This window comes from Hirundo rustica, chromosome 11 (assembly GCF_015227805.2).
Source record: "Hirundo rustica isolate bHirRus1 chromosome 11, bHirRus1.pri.v3, whole genome shotgun sequence".
NCBI classification, from domain to species: Eukaryota; Metazoa; Chordata; class Aves; order Passeriformes; family Hirundinidae; genus Hirundo; species Hirundo rustica.
The window spans coordinates 2,641,233-2,657,852 of record NC_053460.1 but is presented as its reverse complement, the minus strand read 5'-3'; the positions used below and the strand labels follow the sequence as shown (position 1 = coordinate 2,657,852).

General features: G+C 56.2%; 2 protein-coding genes across 2 annotated transcripts; both read right to left on the bottom strand.

Annotated features, from left to right (window-relative positions):
* Positions 1-606: 606 nt before the first annotated feature.
* FOXL1 (forkhead box L1) lies at positions 607-1,710 on the bottom strand. The gene has a single exon (XM_040075296.1). It carries the CDS (start codon positions 1,708-1,710, stop codon positions 838-840), a length of 873 nt encoding a protein of 290 aa, XP_039931230.1. The 3' UTR covers positions 607-837.
* A 7,418-nt stretch (positions 1,711-9,128) lies between these two features.
* Positions 9,129-11,057, bottom strand: FOXC2 (forkhead box C2). The gene has a single exon (XM_040075295.2). The coding sequence runs from the start codon at positions 10,865-10,867 to the stop codon at positions 9,383-9,385; it is 1,485 nt and encodes a 494-aa protein (XP_039931229.1). The 5' UTR covers positions 10,868-11,057; the 3' UTR covers positions 9,129-9,382.
* Positions 11,058-16,620: the final 5,563 nt, after the last annotated feature.

Sequence of the window (16,620 nt, the reverse complement as noted above, 5' to 3'; positions counted from 1 at the left end):
CCCTGGTATTTGTCCTGGCCTCCACAACCCTGCCTCAGTCTTTTTAGGTCAGAAGCAACGGATCCAGTAAGACACGGAAAGCGGATAAATCTCCGTGTTTGCTCATCCATCCCACTCTTTTTGGCCACATCCGTGAGCAGAAACTTTGTGGGGATACTCCAAAGCACCAGTGCTGGGCAGAAAACCAGTTCCACACCATGCTGGATCCAAGCAAGCAGGAATATTCAGGATGAGCCTGGATTGCTTGGTGTGCCACGAGTTGAGCTCCAGTTACCCGCTGGGAGCACTGGGCCAGTGGGGAATATCAGGAATTATTATGTGCCCATGGGTATTCATGGCAAAGCTACGGGCGTTATTAATTCCTGGGGGTACTGATGGCAAAACAAAACTCCTCTCCCCGGGATGGGGCTTGGTTTCCAAAGGAAAAATAAAAGAAGAAAACAGAGACCTGAAGGGCTCGAGAGAAACCTGGTGCGAGGAACCTGAGGGATGCAAAGGCTGAAGGTGCAGAGCAAAGCCCACGGGGCTTGGGGCCAGCATTCATTCCCCCCGGTGCTGCCTCCACCTCCACCCATCACGGGAAAACGAAGCCGCTTTACCTTCCAAAGTCGCTCTGGCAGGGGGTGGGAGGCGCCCGCTAAAGAGAATCCGCAGCAAGACGCGCCTTGAAAATGCCCTGAAATCCTGAGTCACCTTTAAAACATCGCTTTGGGTTGTTTTTTTTAGGTCTTTACCCTGGTGCTGAGGTCTGAGTCCGATCTCTCCCTCCCCATCTCGCCTCCCGCGGCAGCGCTCGGGGCGGAGGGGGGGGGGTGGGTGCGTTAATTGTGGGGCAAACTACTGAAAATTAAACACGGCCTCGGAGAAGTGCAGAGGGAAGCAGGAGAGGAAGGGGATGCCGATGTGGTAAAGCCTCCCGTGCACCTGGGAGTCGAGCATCAGGGACGCGTTGAGGGCCGGCCCGAAGCCTCCGCTGGCCACCAGGGAGCCGCCGAGGCAGCCGGCGGGGCCGTCCCGGGCCGCCTTGGGGGCTGCCCCGGGGGGCGGCGGCCGCAGCCCCTGCGCCAGGATGCTCTCGATGCTGAAGCTGCGGCCCCGGGGGCCGCTCTTGTGCGGCGGGGCGGCAGCGGGAGGCACCGGGGGAAGCCCCCCGGGGGAAGCCGCTGTCCCCCCGCCCGGCCGCGGGACCCCCGCGTCCCCCGGAGCCGCGGCCGCTCCGCCCTTGGCCCGCTTGGGCTCGACGGGGCGAGCGGGCGGCCCCGGCCGTTCGCCGGGCTGAGAGTCCGGAGGGGCCGCGGCTTTGGGCTTCCTCTTCCTGCGGCGGTAGTTGCCGTTCTCGAACATGTCCAGGCACCGCGGGTCCAGCGTCCAGTAGCTGCCCTTGCCGGGCCGCCCCTTCTCGCGGGGCACCTTGACGAAGCAGTCGTTGAGCGAGAGGTTGTGGCGGATGCTGTTCTGCCAGCCCTGCTTGTTGTCGTGGTAGAAGGGGAAGCGGTCCATGATGAACTGGTAGATGCCGCTGAGCGTCACCTTCTGCTCCGGGGCTTCTTTGATGGCCATGGCGATGAGGGCGATGTAGCTGTAGGGGGGTTTCTGAGGGGGGTCCTGCCGGGACATGGCCCCCGCGGGGGCGAAGCCGAGCGCTGCGGGCAGGTAAACCATGGACGGGCTGCCCAGGGGGGAGAGGTGGCTGCCGTAGATGTGGCTCATCGCCGGCGGGCTCGCAGCTCCGCGTCTTCCCCCTCGGAGCCCGGAGAAGAAGGGACGGGACAGGGCAGCGCCGTGGGACGAGTCCACCGGGGAGCTGTTTGTGCGAGCTCAGCTCCCAGCCCTGCCTGAAGGAGCTCGCTCTGCCTCTGTCCCTGCTTCATAGCTCTCGAAAAAAAAAAAAAGGAAAAAGGAAAAAAAAAAAAAAAAAAAAAAAAAAAAAAAAAAAAGGAGGGGGAAAAAAAAAGTTAAATAATTGTTGTAAGTTTGCTATTATATGTTGACTTAGCGCTGGAAAATAAATTGTCTCTGATAAACAGTCGTTTGTGTTCTCAGCCCACCCACATTAATTAAAATTTCATTGCTACAAAACTCCGAGCTCTCTCCACGTGTCTCGCTGGTACCAGCCAATGGTCTCCGGGTTATTCCTTCATTTGTTTATAGAATTAGTCTGTTGATAAGTCTGCCCACCCAAGTCGAATCAAGCTGTGTTTATTTGGAAAAATTTCCGGGCACCCAATATATAAACGCACTGATCTGATGTTTGAAATATCACGTCCACCCTTTGACGCTGTAAGCACACACAGCAGAGCAGGATGTTCGCTGCTGGAGCTGGGGAGCAGCGGGCAGCGATCCCCGCAGCAAAACTGGGGCATTAAACAACACCAAAAGAAAAAAAAAAAAAAAAAAAAAAAAAAAAAAAAAAAAAAGGAAGAAAGAGAGAGAAAGGGATGAATGAGGGGAGCTGCGATCGCGAGGAGGGGAAAGGGAATTGGGGGCTCAGGTGTGGAGGGGTCTTTTGCACCTCCCGCTGCAGGAACCCGGTTTTGCACCCCAAGAAGAGCCCGGGGACGGAGCAAGGGGGACCCCCGGTGCAGCCCCGCTCCCGGCCCGAGCAGGCAGAGCCGCGCCGGGGGAGGCTGCGGCAAGAGGGGAATTTGGCAGGCCCGGGGAGGAGGGTCAGTATTTGTGAATGCGGGCCTGTTGCTTTATATTATGTACTTTCCTGTTTATAACAAGGAGGGGGATTATAACAACTTTACAAGTGCACACAGCTGGCCGGTGCTTACATTAGGAATTTGTGATGCTCTTTTTCTGTATAAACGTCCAGGTTTGGGGCTGTGTTTTCTGTTGTCGGATTTATTATATATATATATATTTTTTTTTTCTTTTAATTTACTGATGTAACAGCTTTAGTCCGAGGCCCCGAGGGTTTCCGATGCTGTTGGAGGTGTCGCCTGTGTCCCCAGTCCCCCCGGGTTTAGACCTGCAGGACCCCCTGTCCTGTGGAGCATCTTTTCTCCGAGGAAAGGAAGAAGAGGCCTGAGGGGGATCCTTTCTCCTTCAAAGAGAAATATCCCAACAGCGCAGCTCCCACGAGCCTGCTGGGATTTTTTACCTGGCAGGGGAAGAGGTGAAAGCCGAGCTCCGGGGTGTCCCCCAGCACCACCCGGCCCTGGCGATGCCTCCACCTCCCCATCCCCGCATTTCCCTGCGAATTCCCCTTCACCCGTGCGGTTTCTCGCCCGGCGTCTCTCTGCCCTGTCGGGAGAAGGATTTTCATGCCCGGGGTAAAACCCAGCGCGACGCTGCGGAGATCCGGATGGGTCCTGAAAGCTGCAAACCAGGAGAGCCGGGGTGCGCAGGGAGGGGGTGCAGGGGTCTCCCCTCTCACTGGCTGGACCCAGGCGTGGGAGGGGAACTCACCGGAATTCCGCATCCCTGCGCGCCCCCGGCAGCTGCAGCGCCCGGCCGCCGTGCCAAAATCGAGATAAACCCCCAAATAAATTAAAATTTGGAAAAAAAAAAAAAAAAAAAAAAAAAAAAAAAAAAAAAAAAAAAAGTAGGTGAAAGGAGGGATTTTGGGGATCCTCGCCTCTCGATACTGGGGAGCAGCACGCCCGGGCATCCCCCCCGGCTCTGGAGCATCCTGGCCGGGGAGGGATGGAGCAGAGCGCGGCTGCTCCGGCCCGCCCGGCGCATCCTCAGAGCAGCCGGCCCGAGGGTCTTCCCCTCCTCTCCCTCCTCCTCCTCCTCCCGCCTCGGGGAGTCCCCCGCTCCTTGAGACACTCCAGGCACGGATTAGTAAAATAACAAATACTCGCGTCTTCGGCAGGACACAATCACACGGGCTCCCGCTCTCTCCCCGAGCTCCCTCCCCCAGTAAAATTCTTGTTTTCCCCTCTCGGCGGTGGGAAATCCTTGGAGGCGGGGATGCGGCTTTTCTCTCCCTTCCTTCTTCCCAGCTCATGCGCTGCGCGTTATCCCAGTTATCCCTTTTCCTGCCGGCGGCATCGCTGGAGCTCTTCAGCCGCGTTATCCGCACAGGATCGGCGTCCGAGAGGCTGCGAGAGGCTGCGGGGGGGCCGGGGAAGCGACAGAGCTGGGTTCTTGGTGAGGGTGTTGGTACCGCCGCTCTTGCCCTAAACAGAAAAAACAAACAAAACAACCAAGGCGGAGCCGGCGATGGAGGCGCTCCTGGATGGGTTTCCCCTCCTCTCTCCAGCTGACGAGCCCCTTTTAAAGCAGCGGCGAGGAGAGGTCCCGCCCGGAGCCCCCGACTGGAGCAGGGCGAAAATGAGCTCTCCCCGTTCCTTCTGCGTCCCGGGAAACCGGGGAAGAAGGGCTGGAAATCAGCGCTCCCCAGTCTGTGCATCCAGGGACGGAGGAGCAGGGGTGTGGATCGGTGATTCACACTCCTGCTGCACCCAGGGATGGAGCAGCGGGATGTAAATCGGTGATTCACACTCCTGCTGCACCCAGGGATGGAGGAGCGGGATGTAAATCGGTGATTCACACTCCTGCTGCACCCAGGGATGGAGGAGCGGGATGTAAATCGGTGATTCCCACTCCTGCTGCACCCAGGGATGGAGGAGCGGGATGTAAATCGGTGATTCCCACTCCTGCTGCATGCCGGGATGGGGGGAGCAGGGCAAAAAATCAGAGCTCCCTTCTCCTTCTGCATCACAATCTCGGGAGCAAGAAGGGGTGTAAATGAGAGCTCCCCATTCCTGCTGCATCGCGGGAAATGGGGGGACGGGGGTGTAAATCACTGGTCCCCATTCCTGCAGCACCTGGGATGTGGGGAACGGGACAAAGATCAGTGCTCCCCTCTCCTGCTGCATCCCGGCGTGAGGGGGAGCGGGAATGTGAATGGGAGCCCCCCATTCCTGCTGCATCCCGGCCTGGGCTCCCTGAGGAATGTGAACCAGAGCTCCCCTCTCCTGCTGCATCCCGGCTCCCTGAGGGATGTGAACAGGTTCTCCCCGTTCCTGCTGCACCCCGGCTCTCCCAGCACTGTGAATCTGATCTCCCCGTTCCTGCTGCACCCCGGCTCCCCCAGCACTGTGAATCTGATCTCCCTGTTCCTGCTGCACCCCGGCTCTCCCAGCACTGTGAATCTGATCTCCCTGTTCCTGCTGCACCCCGGCTCTCCCAGCACTGTGAATCTGATCTCCCCGTTCCTGCTGCACCCCGGCTCTCCCAGCACTGTGAATCTGATCTCCCTGTTCCTGCTGCACCCCGGCTCTCCCAGCACTGTGAATCTGATCTCCCCGTTCCTGCTGCATCCCGGCTCCCCCAGCACTGTGAATCTGATCTCCCCATTCCTGCTGCACCCCGGCTCTCCCAGCACTGTGAATCTGATCTCCCCGTTCCTGCTGCACCCCGGCTCCCCCAGCACTGCCCTCCTGGCAGGAGCTGCCCTCCCCTCGCCCTGGCACTGCGGTGTTGCTCGGTACTGCCCGGGATGCGGGATGTATTTCCTTCTCTCCGGGCCTGCCAGAGTGCCGGGGATGGATTTTCTGCGAAGTCCCTTCGAAAATGACAGAAGAGCTCGTGGCCTTCCCCAAAAACCTCTCGGCCGGCGCCTTCCCACGAACTCTAGGGAAGGTGGGATTGATTGGAAGGGACGGGACAGCTCGTGCTGGGCTGTGCGGAGGCCTGGGGGCATTCCTGGAGGGAATGTGTTTCACCCGGGGCCTGGAGCACAAGAAACGCTCCCTGGACTGGGCTGTGGGGACGAGATGGAAAACCACTGGCTCTTCTCCCCAAAACCTATTGGGGTTTTGGGCCCAGAATCTGAGGTTTTGGACAGGTTTGCCAACCCGATAGTGAATGGCAATACAAGAAAAAAAAAAATTATGAAGCGCATTCACCATCCTCTGCCTCTTCCCGGAGCCACCCTGAACCCCAGACCGGGGCCACCGGGCACGCAGCAGCATCAGCCAGTGCCCGGGGCCGGGCCTGGCCCTCTGACCTCGGGGAGAGGGGCTGGGGGGGTTATGCTGCTCCTTCGAGGGGCTGCAGGGCCAAATCTGGTCCTGGCTGCCGTCCAAAGTCACCCTGGGCCTTCCTCCTTCCTTCACTTCTTCCTTCCTTCCCCTCTGCTCCGGCCAGGCTGGAGTCACCTGTCGCGACAGACCCGACGGTGTTCTCGAGCTCCCTGTCGCAGCTTTTAGAGTCACCAAAGGATCCCCGCATCCCACACGGGGCGCTCACCTCTCCTGAGACACCAGCCCACCCTAAAGGGCTCTCCAGAGACACCAACGCACCCCAAAGGGCTCTCCTGTCACACCAAGCCACCCCAAAGGGCTCTGCCGAGACATCAGCCCACCCCAAAAGGCTCTGCCGAAACACCAGCCCACCCTAAAGGGCTCTCCTGCCACACCAACCCACTCCAAAAGGCTCTCCCGAGACATCAGCCCACCCCAAAAGGCTCTCCTGAGACATCAGCCCACCCCAAAGGGCTCTGCCGAAACACCAACCCACCCTAAAGAGCTCTCCTGTCACACCAACCCACCCCAAAAGGCTCTCCCGAGACACCAGCCCACCCCAAAGGGCTCTCCCGAGACACCAGCCCACCCCAAAAGGCTCTCCCGAGACATCAGCCCACCCAAAAGGCTCTCCTGTCACACCAGCCCACCCGAAAAGGCTCTCCCATGGGGTGCTGGGGGTGGCTGGGGACAAGGGACAGGACGGGGCACAGCAAAGGGACGGGAGCGGCGCAGGTCCCGTGCGAGAGCGTCCTGACGGGGCGAGGCGGGGAGAGAAACACCAAAAAGGAGGTTTTTTGGGGAAAACGGGGATCCCAGGAACTGTCCAGCAGAAGCGCGGGGAGAGGCTGCAGAGCCCTGGGGGTGTCCCGAACCCCGGTCCCCATCCCTGCCGGAGGAAAAGGATCCCCAAGTGCCCAGTGCCCTGGGGGGAGGATTTGGGAGCAGCGGCCATCCCGGGATTTCTCCGTTCCTGTGGGAAAACCCACAACAGGCACCTGATTTCAGTCATATCCCCCCGAACCACGCAGGAAAAAAAAAATTCCCACTGGAAGAGGGTCTGGAACAGGAAAGAATTCATCCCCAATTCGCATTTCCCCCCTTTTCCTCCTATTTATTTTCACCCTTTTACTCCCTTTATCTCCTTATTTTTTTAATCCTTTACACTCTGTATTTTCTCTTATTGAGAGAGCGCTTTGATTTTTGTTGCATAAAATATAAAAATAATAATAAAAAAAGAAGAAAATATAAAATTAAATAAGACGCACCCTCTGAGAGCCAGGGAAAACAGCAGGGAGTTTCTTGTTGGTCTTTTGGTTTTTTGTTTTTTTAACAAGAATGTTCCTTAAAATACAGATCAAGTGAGGCTCGGACATTTTTTTCCTCATTTAAATCGAGACTTTCGGTGCTTTTTTTGCCAGCTTTCAAGGGCAGGCGAAATTTAACCGGTCAAAACCGATTTAGATCATGGATTTCAACAGCCTGACGTGGGTATAACCCCTCCCGAATCCCCCCAAAAAAGGGCTGCGAGGGGCACTGGGAGGCTGCGGTTGGGATTTATCCTCTGGAAATGCTGGATGGATGTTATTTTACAGCTGGGAAAGGAGCCTGGCTCCAGAGAGCTGGGTTCGAAAAGTCCCAAAGACCTCCTAAAATCTGCTTTAGGCTTTGCCGGCGTCCCCAGGCTTTCGGGATTGCTAAATCCGGCGGTTTGCCCTGGATTAAAGCCGCTTGGACAGGTTAAAGGATGATTTGGGAAAAGGCGGAATATCCAGCAGCGCCCGGCCTTGCGAACAGGAGCTTAAACAGACGAAGAGAAAGTTTCGAATCAGCCAAATCTTCAAACAAGGGAGGATTTCAAAACTCGAATGGCTCTCGAGTGAACTTTCCACCTTTCTAAGACTCCGCAGGAGAGGCCGGGTTTAAATGGTCGCTCTCACCCCCAGGCACCCGGGACCCCTTTCGAGAAAACCAAATAAATAAATAAAATGGGGGGTTTTTTTAGGGGGGGAGGATTTGTTTTGTGCCCTGGAAAGAGGCGGCTCCGGGCGCGGAGGCTCCGAGCCCCGCGCAAGGGCCGCGCTCGCAAGGACGGGGCGAGAGCAGCAGAAATAATTCCCCTCCCTCCTGTTTTCCTGGGAAAACTCCCGAAATTTCACGCTGGCAGGGATTCGGGATTGAGGGGGCTCAGCCCCGCGGTGTTTTTCCTTTCCCCCCTCACCTCCCCGGTTGTACAGTTCCAGCTCTTCCCGTGAATTCAGCTTTCTCTCCAAGAAGGAATCCTCAGAAACCTTCAGGAAAAACCACTTTGTTTTTAAAAACAACCACCGCCACGTTTTTCGCGTGAAGGAAAGGTGAAGGGAGGAAAAAAAAAAATCTGTAAAAAACCCCAATTTATTCACAGAGAAGCGCCAGACTTGGAGCAGAAAAAAACCAGCATGGATTTATTTTAAGGTAAGTACAACAATCAGGACCACATAAGACAAACGAACTTCGAAGCAGGTTAAAGCAAAAAGTCCTTAGGATTGGTAAAAGGTGAAATCTATTATACAAAACATCACACGTTGTAAATAATAATAATAAAAAAAAAAGTATCAGATACTTTGTCTATTTTTTCCTTAAAAAAAAAAAATTCCACCAGCAAAAAATAAATTATTTCCTCGTCTTGCGAAAAAGAACAGCTCTAAAACGAAAGAAAATCTATTGCATAATTGTACACAGAGGAAGAAGAAGAAGAAGAAATCACTTGTCATTAATTTGGAAGTTAGGAACCGTTGGGCGAGACAAAAACAATCCAGTGAACTCAACTTTAAATATTATATTAATGGCTCTGAAAATCAGCCTGATTAGAAATCCACATATTTTTTACAGCACAACAGAGAACTCAAAAAATACCCAGGACATATATTTATATATATATTTATAAACTTTTTTTTTTCCTTTTAAAACGTATAAATGGTCGCTGTGATATTGGTCCATAACTTATTTTTTTCTGAGACCCCCCTATACTTTAGCATATAAAATTTGCCACTTTAAGATAGACATATATATATATATAAATTTTTAACCTTTTTCTTTTTTCTTTTTTCTTTTTTTTTTTTGGTTTTCTTTTATTTTTCGAATGAGAGATTCTCCCCCTCCTTTTTTTTTATTTTTTTTTAATTTTTTTTTTCCCCCAAGTAAAATATACTTGCCCGGATTTTAAGGAAGCCCAAAACCGGGGCTTTTGGGATCTTCATACTCTGTGGCCGCAAAGTCCACGGGGGGAAGCTGTCAGATTTCTTTTTATTGGTGTGGGTTTATTTCTCCCGATGGTTGTTTTTTGGTTTTTTGGTTTTTTTTTTTTAATAATTATTATTAATAATTCTTTTTAATGGGCCTAAGCGGGGGTTGGCGGCTACTCAGTACTTAGTGCAGTCGTAGGAGTAGGGGGCGGCGTGGCGATATAGGGAGGGCGCGGATCTGTAGGGGATCTGACAGGCGGAGTTGCTGCTCACCTGATGCTCGCTCAGCGCCGCGCTCTCCATCCCCAACCGGTGCGACGTGAACATTTCCCTGACGTTGGGAAAAGTCTGCTGCTGAGAGCCGAAAGTGTGCCCGGGCAGGTGGCTCAGCTCAGCGCCGTGGTTCAGGTACCAAGAAGCCGCCGGCTGTCCCCCCGCCGCCCCTCCTCCTCCTCCTCCTCCTCCTCCTCCTCCTCCGTGGGGATGCCCGGTGCCCAGCGCTCCGTCCTGCCCCGCGGGCAGGCTCAGCGTGCCCAGGGGCGAAGGGGCGCCGCTGGGATGCTCGGCCAGCCCGTCCTCCAGCGGAGCGCACATGTGCGCCGGCCTGTCTCCGCTGTAGAGGCTCATGGCCCGCATGCTGCAGTGGTAGCTCCCACTAGTGTCCAGCGCCTGGCTGCACGCCGCGCTGTAGCCCGACGCTTGCCCCGCGGGGTAGCCCAGGGCCAGCCCGCCGCCCGTCCTGCCCGAGGCGGCACTCACCGGGCTCAGATCCCCCGCGGGGGAAGTCCGCAGGGTCATGATGCTCTCCACGCTGAAGCCCGGCAGCCCGTTACCGGCCGGGTGATGCTCGGGCAGAGACGCGTCCGGAGAGGCGGCGGCCGGGGGCGAGGCGGCGCTGCGGGGGCTGTCCCGCACGGCCCCGCCGCTGGCCGGGCTCAGCGTCTCCACCTTGGTGATCACGGGCAGCTCGGGGGACGCCGTCTCGCTCTTGATCACCACTTTCTTCTCGGAGGCCGGCGCCGAGGCGGAGGAAGAGGAAGAGGAGGAGGAGGCTTCCTTGGGGAGGTCGGCGCCGGGCAGGCCGGGGGGCTTGGGCTGCTCCTTCAGCAGCCGCTCCCGGGCCTCCTCTTTCTCCTTGGAGACATCCTTCTTCTTGAAGCGTCTCCGGCGGCGCAGGAAGCTGCCGTTCTCGAACATGTTGTACGAGTCGGGGTCCAGCGTCCAGTAGCTGCCCTTGCCCGGCTTCTTGTCGTCGCGGGGCACCTTGACGAAGCACTCGTTGAGCGAGAGGTTGTGGCGGATGCTGTTCTGCCAGCCCTGCTTGTTCTCTCGGTAGAAAGGGAAGCGGTCCATGATGAACTGGTAAATCCCATTGAGAGTGATCTTCTTGTCGGGGGCGTTCTGGATGGCCATGGTGATGAGGGCGATGTAGCTGTAAGGTGGCTTCACCAGGTCCTTGGGGGCGGTGGGTTGGTGCGGGTGGTAGGGGCCGTAGGATCGTCCCATGCCCGCCGCGTACTGCTCGGCGTGGCCCGAATAGACGCTCATGGGGTTGCCCATGCCGCCGTACGTCCCGGCAGCCCGGTAGTAGTTCTGCTCGCTTAAATACGGCACCACTCCCAAAGCGTTGGGGTCCGAGACGGAGTAGCGAGCCTGCATCATGGAGAGGGGCTCTTCCCGCGGCCGCGGAGGCGAAGAGGAAGAGGAGGACGGTGGAAGGGCCTCACCCCCGTCCGGGACCCCTCCGCGGAGAAGGGAGAGAGGGAGAGAGCGGGAGAGAGAGAGAGAGAGAGAGTCTCGGAGCCGAGCTAAATCCCAGCGTGTCCTCTAGCAGCGGCGCCGCAGCGGCATCCTCCGGGTCGCCGGGGGCAGGGTGGTCTCTGGCGGCCTCTCCCTCCCTCTGTATGACTGTGATTCTGGTACACACGCCTACGGCCCGCGGCGGGCGCTGCTGCGGGGAGCTGGGCTGGGTGGGGGGGTGCCCTGTTCTCGCAGGAAAAGGGAATTAAAAAAAAAAAAAATAAAAAAAAAAATTAAAAAGAGAAAAAAAAATTTTAAAAAAGGGGAAAAAAGGAAAAAGCAAGTCTTGCGGAAAAAAAAAACCCCAGTCCTTGTCACAACAACGGCCCGAAACGTTCCGGAGCCCCCGGAGGGGTGCGGGAGCCGCCGAGCTCCCTCCCGGCCGCGCTGCGCAGCTTCAAAACTCGCCCCGCGCCGCCGCCGCGCTTTTACTCCCCGCTGGCCCCGCCCCCCGCCGAGCCCGCCAGCCAATGGAAGAGCGCGGCCCCGCGGCCTCAGCCAATGGAAGCGCGCGGCGCCGCGGCCGCGGCCAATGGGAGCGCGGGACGCGGCGGCGCTGGCGGGGGCGCGCTGCCGGGCCGGGCCGGGCCGGGCACCCCCGGCCCCCTCGGCACCGTCCTGAACGATTTAACCCCAAAAAACAACCCCGAGCCGGCCTGGGGGATGTGCGGGGATGTGCGGGGATGTGCCCGCTGCCCGCTCCGCGGCTGACATAAAACCAGCGGGGTTTTAAAGCGGTTTTTTGCGGGCAGGTTGATGCCCGGGCCGGAGGCAGCGGCGGCACCGCGCGGGTCGCGCCCTGGTGCCGGTATCGCGGTGTGGCTGCGCCCGGCAGTTCGTGCCTTCGCTTTTTTTTTTTTTTTTTTTTTTTTAAATATATTTCAGTGGAATTCCTCGGGAGAGGCCGCTGGGTGCTCGCCCTACGGCGGTGACATCGAGCCTCGGCCCCGCTGGCGCTGCGGGTTCCGAGGTTTCGCTGCCGCTTTGGGGGAGTTTGGGGATATTTTATCATTATAGAGAAAAACCCAATAAAAGCGACAAAAAGCAGAGAGCGCGTTTAAGGGTCTACTTATTTATTTTATTTTATTCGTTTCGGGCGTTGAGGTGGGTTTTCTCGTGCCTGTGAAATCCGCCCCTCTGCCTTCTCTCTAATGGGTTCATTAGGGGCAATCAGAGTGGGACAATTAGGGACGCATGGTGACCAAGTGTAAACTCAAAGTGTTTGGGGAAACTGCTGCGAATTGTTCTGTTCCACCCGAGAGAAGCGTGGATGGGACGGGCGAAAGAACCGAGGTGGGAAATCAGCGATTTCCCCGCTCCGCAGGGAAAAAAAAAAAAAAATAAAATCAGAATATATCTCTAATCAAAAATAGCGCTGCAAAATCGATTCGAGCCCGCAAAGACCGAGATGAGGTCGCGATGAATTTGCTGTCACTTCGGCCGGGCTCTTTCCCTCCGCCTCCCCCGAGCCTGGCTGCTGCCGCCGCGATTCCTGAGCGGTGATTTTTTGGGTTTCGTACACTGTAATTCTGCCTTGCCCTCCTTGCAATTTGTGCGGTTTCGTAAGGCTTTAAACAAAGATATATATATATATATATTTTTTTTTTCCCCCCCCAAAGTCGGGCTGGGATTTTTGGCTGGCTGCTGGCACCGAGAGTCCCTTTCCCGTTCGCAGCCGGGGCGGTGAGGACGAGACCGCAGCCGTGGGAACGCGGCGGGGTTGTTAATTACCGGAGATTTTCTTAATAAGAAAGGAAACGATTTTATGCGATAACTGAAGGGAGGGGAAAAAAAATTAAATGATGAGGCAGCTCCTCTGCAAGGAGGGGATGGTTATAAAAAACGATCCGGCGATGGAAAAATTGATTGGGAAGTTTCTGCGGGCGCTTCAAAATTGTTATTTAATTTTGACGGAAATAATGTTGAATGTTCGGGGTGGGTTTCATCCTACCGAGAAAATGTCCGGGGATGTTTTGTTTGGGAAAACGAATAGTGAATTCAGCGAGATAAGCTGATACTTTTCATGTGAATATATGACCATAAGAGAAAACTTGTTCTTATATATATATATATATATATATTTTTTTTTTTTTCTGGAATAATTAAAGAACGACTTCACACTTTAATGTCCGGTTTTCAAATAAATCACATTTCTCGTAACAACTTGGGCTGTGTCTTAGCGTACACAAGCACGCGGGATTTCTTTAACGATAAAAGTTTATAAAATGCAGGATTTTTTTTAAATGGCAGAACTTGAGCGAAGCCACCCCTGCGGTGTCCCTGTGCTGTCCTTTCCTAAAAGCCTGGAGAAATATCCTCGATGGAATCTTACCTCTCCTCGGCTGCAAACTTTACCGAGTTGAATTTTTACAGAAGCAGCAAAAGTTCTTTGCCTGCTGCAGCTGGGCACTGAGCAGAGACTGAACCAGAGAGCTGGGAAAAACCAAAAAATTCGAATGGCTAGAAGGAAAAAAAAATAATAATAACAAAAATCGGCATTATGAAAAATACCGGGGGGAGCGCGGGGAGAGGAGCCCCTTCGAGGAGGGGAGCGGGAAGCCCTTGGAAATGCGGGGTTCCCCCCGCAGGGCTCCCTTTGCCCGCTTCTCCCGGGCAGCCGCCGGTTTTCGTCTCGCAGTCTTTAGGGGCAGCGGCAGCGGAGATTTCGCAGCGCTCGGGGAGCCCCGGGGGCTGTTCCGGGGCCGCTCCCGGTGTCGTTCCCGGGCTGTTCCCGGGACCGCTCCCGGTGTCGTTCCCCGGCTGTACCCGGGACTACTCTCGGTGTCGTGCCCGGGCTGTTCTCGGCGTCATTCCCGGACTGTTCACGGGATCGCTCCCAGTGTCGTTCCTGGGCTGTTCCCGGTGCCATTCCCGGTGTCGTTCCTGGGCCCTTCTCGGTGTCGTTCCCGGTGTCGTTCCCGGTGCCATGCCCCGGCCGTTCCCGGTGCCATTCCCAGGCTGTTCCCGGGCCGTTCCCGGTGCCATTCCCAGTTCCATTCTCGGGCCCTTCCCGGTGCCATTCCCGCTGCCATTCCCGGGCCGTTCCCGGTGCCATTCCCGGTGCCATTCCCGGTGCCGTTCCCGGTGCCATTCCCGGGCCCTTCCCGGTGCCATTCCCGGGCCGTTCCCGGTGCCGTTCCCGCTGCCATTCCCGGGCCCTTCCCGGTGCCATTCCCGGGCCGTTCCCGGTGCCATTCCCGCTGCCATTCCCGGGCCGTTCCCAGTGCCATTCCCGGGCCGTTCCCAGTGCCATTCCCGGGCCGTTCCCAGTGCCATTCCCGCTGCCATTCCCGGTGCCATTCCCGGGCCGTTCCCAGTGCCATTCCCGGGCCGTTCCCAGTGCCATTCCCGCTGCCATTCCCGGTGCCATTCCCGGGCCGTTCCCGGGCCCGCTCCGGCCTCACCTGCCCGCGGGGCCTCGGCGCGGCGTGTGTCGCCCCCCAGAGGACCCTGCGGGGACTGCAGCGCTCCCCGGCACCGCCCGGGCGCGGGGACAGCGCGAGGGACCGGGACAGACGGACACGGGACAGACGGACACAGGACAGACGGACACGGGACAGACGGGACCGGGACAGACGGACACGGGACAGACGGGACCGGGACAGACGGGACCGGGACAGACGGACACGGGACAGACGGACACGGGACAGACGGGACCGGGACAGACGGACACAGGACAGACGGGACCGGGACAGACGGACACGGGACAGACGGACACGGGACAGACGGGACCGGGACAGACGGACACGGGACAGACGGGACCGGGACAGACGGACACGGGACAGACGGACACGGGACAGACGGGACCGGGACAGACGGACACGGGACAGACGGGGGCGGGACAGAAGAACACGGGACAGACGGGACCGGGACAGACGGACACGGGACAGACGGACACGGGATAGACAGACACGGGACCGAGACAACGAGAGACTGAGCAGGAAAAGAGGAAAGAGAGAGAAGAGTGGGAGAGATCATGGAGGTGGGAAGAACGGAGGGAGAGGATGAGCGGAGAAAATAAGTGGGCAGAGGGAGAGGAAAAGTAGGGAAGGAACAGAGAAAAGGAAAAGAGAAAGGAAGAAATGAAGGCGAGAAAGAGTGAAGGGAGTGAAGGGAAGGAAGGGAAGGAAGGGAAGGAAGGGAAGGAAGGAAGGAAGGAAGTTCGGAAGGAAGTTCAGAAGGAAGTTCGGAAGGAAGGAAGGAAGGAAGGAAGGAAGGAAGGAAGGAAGGAAGGAAGGAAGGAAGGAAGGAAGGAAGGAAGGAAGGAGGAAGGAAGGAAGGAAGGAAGGAAGGAAGGAAGGAAGGAAGGAAGGAAGGAAGGAAGGAAGGAAGGAAGGAAGGAAGGAAGTTCGGAAGGAAGGAAGGAAGTTCGGAAGGAAGGAAGGAAGTTCGGAAGGAAGTTCGGAAGGAAGTTCGGAAGTTCGGAAGTTCGGAAGTTCGGAAGGAAGGAAGGAAGGAAGGAAGGAAGGAAGGAAGGAAGGAAGGAAGGAAGCTCTGTCTGGCACCAGTCCAGCCAAGACCCATTGATGCACATGAATTTCTCCCGGTTTTGCACCTATACTGGGGAGGGCAGGAGCCTCTGGCTGCAGGGGGCTGGTCCATCCCAATTTCCCAAACATTTCTGGGCTCACAGGACAGCCCAGGCCAGCCCCACCTGCCTCAAGGTGCCTCCTTCACTGGGTTATTTCATAAATACAACAATTCACTCACACACTCTTTATTCATACATGGAAATCCACGCTCCTTTCATTAATGAAAACACCATTATAAATGCTCCCCTTTAAAATTTGCAGCCTTTTTAAAATTTTCACCATTGAAGGCCAAGCAGAGCATTGTGGCTGGTTTAAAGCTCTTTTTTGGGTGCGTTTGGGCTGATTTTTGTGGCTGCCCTGGCGTGTTCAGCCTGCAGTTCCAAGGAATGATTCCTGCAGCACAGGGAGTTTCTTTCTGCATTTTTCCCAGGGTTTGGATTCATCTGATTCATCTGTCCCTCCCTTTTTTTTAGGTGTTTTCACAAGTTGGGGGTGTTTCAAGGGAGAGCTGCGTTTTGTTTGTTTCAAAATCCCGGATCCTTTTTTAACCCCTTTCACTGAAATATTTGACTCAGCTCGGTAAAAAATGGACTTTGGAAGCGATTCGGGCACATCCAAGGACTGCTTGAACTTCTAATGATGTGGTAGCCTTGCCTGCTTCCCAAGGAAAAGAGATTTTTCCTGCGGCATCTGTATGAGCTGCTCCAGGCTGCAGTGACAGAGAAGACCCTGCAAAAGGAATCTGGGGCAAATTTCAGCCCTGTGGAGACAAACCAGAGAATCGAACCAGCAGGAAAAGATGCCACCTATCAGCAAACTCCTCATTTTTCTTAAGGCAGACTACCCTGATTGGCAGAAAACAGCTCGGGCCCTGTTCTCTGGAAGCAGATCCTCGGAATGAACACGCTTTGCTGAGGGAGGGAGATGTAGGTGGTCTAGAAGGACCTCGGCCCTGCTCGGTTGTTAATGGGTTAATTACCAGCGCTGCTCTCCCTCCCTCGGGGTGGGGACATCGGGGGACAGTGGCCAGGCGGTGCTGGCAATCCCAGCCCAGCCCCATCGATTGCTGACCCCAAGGCCTGA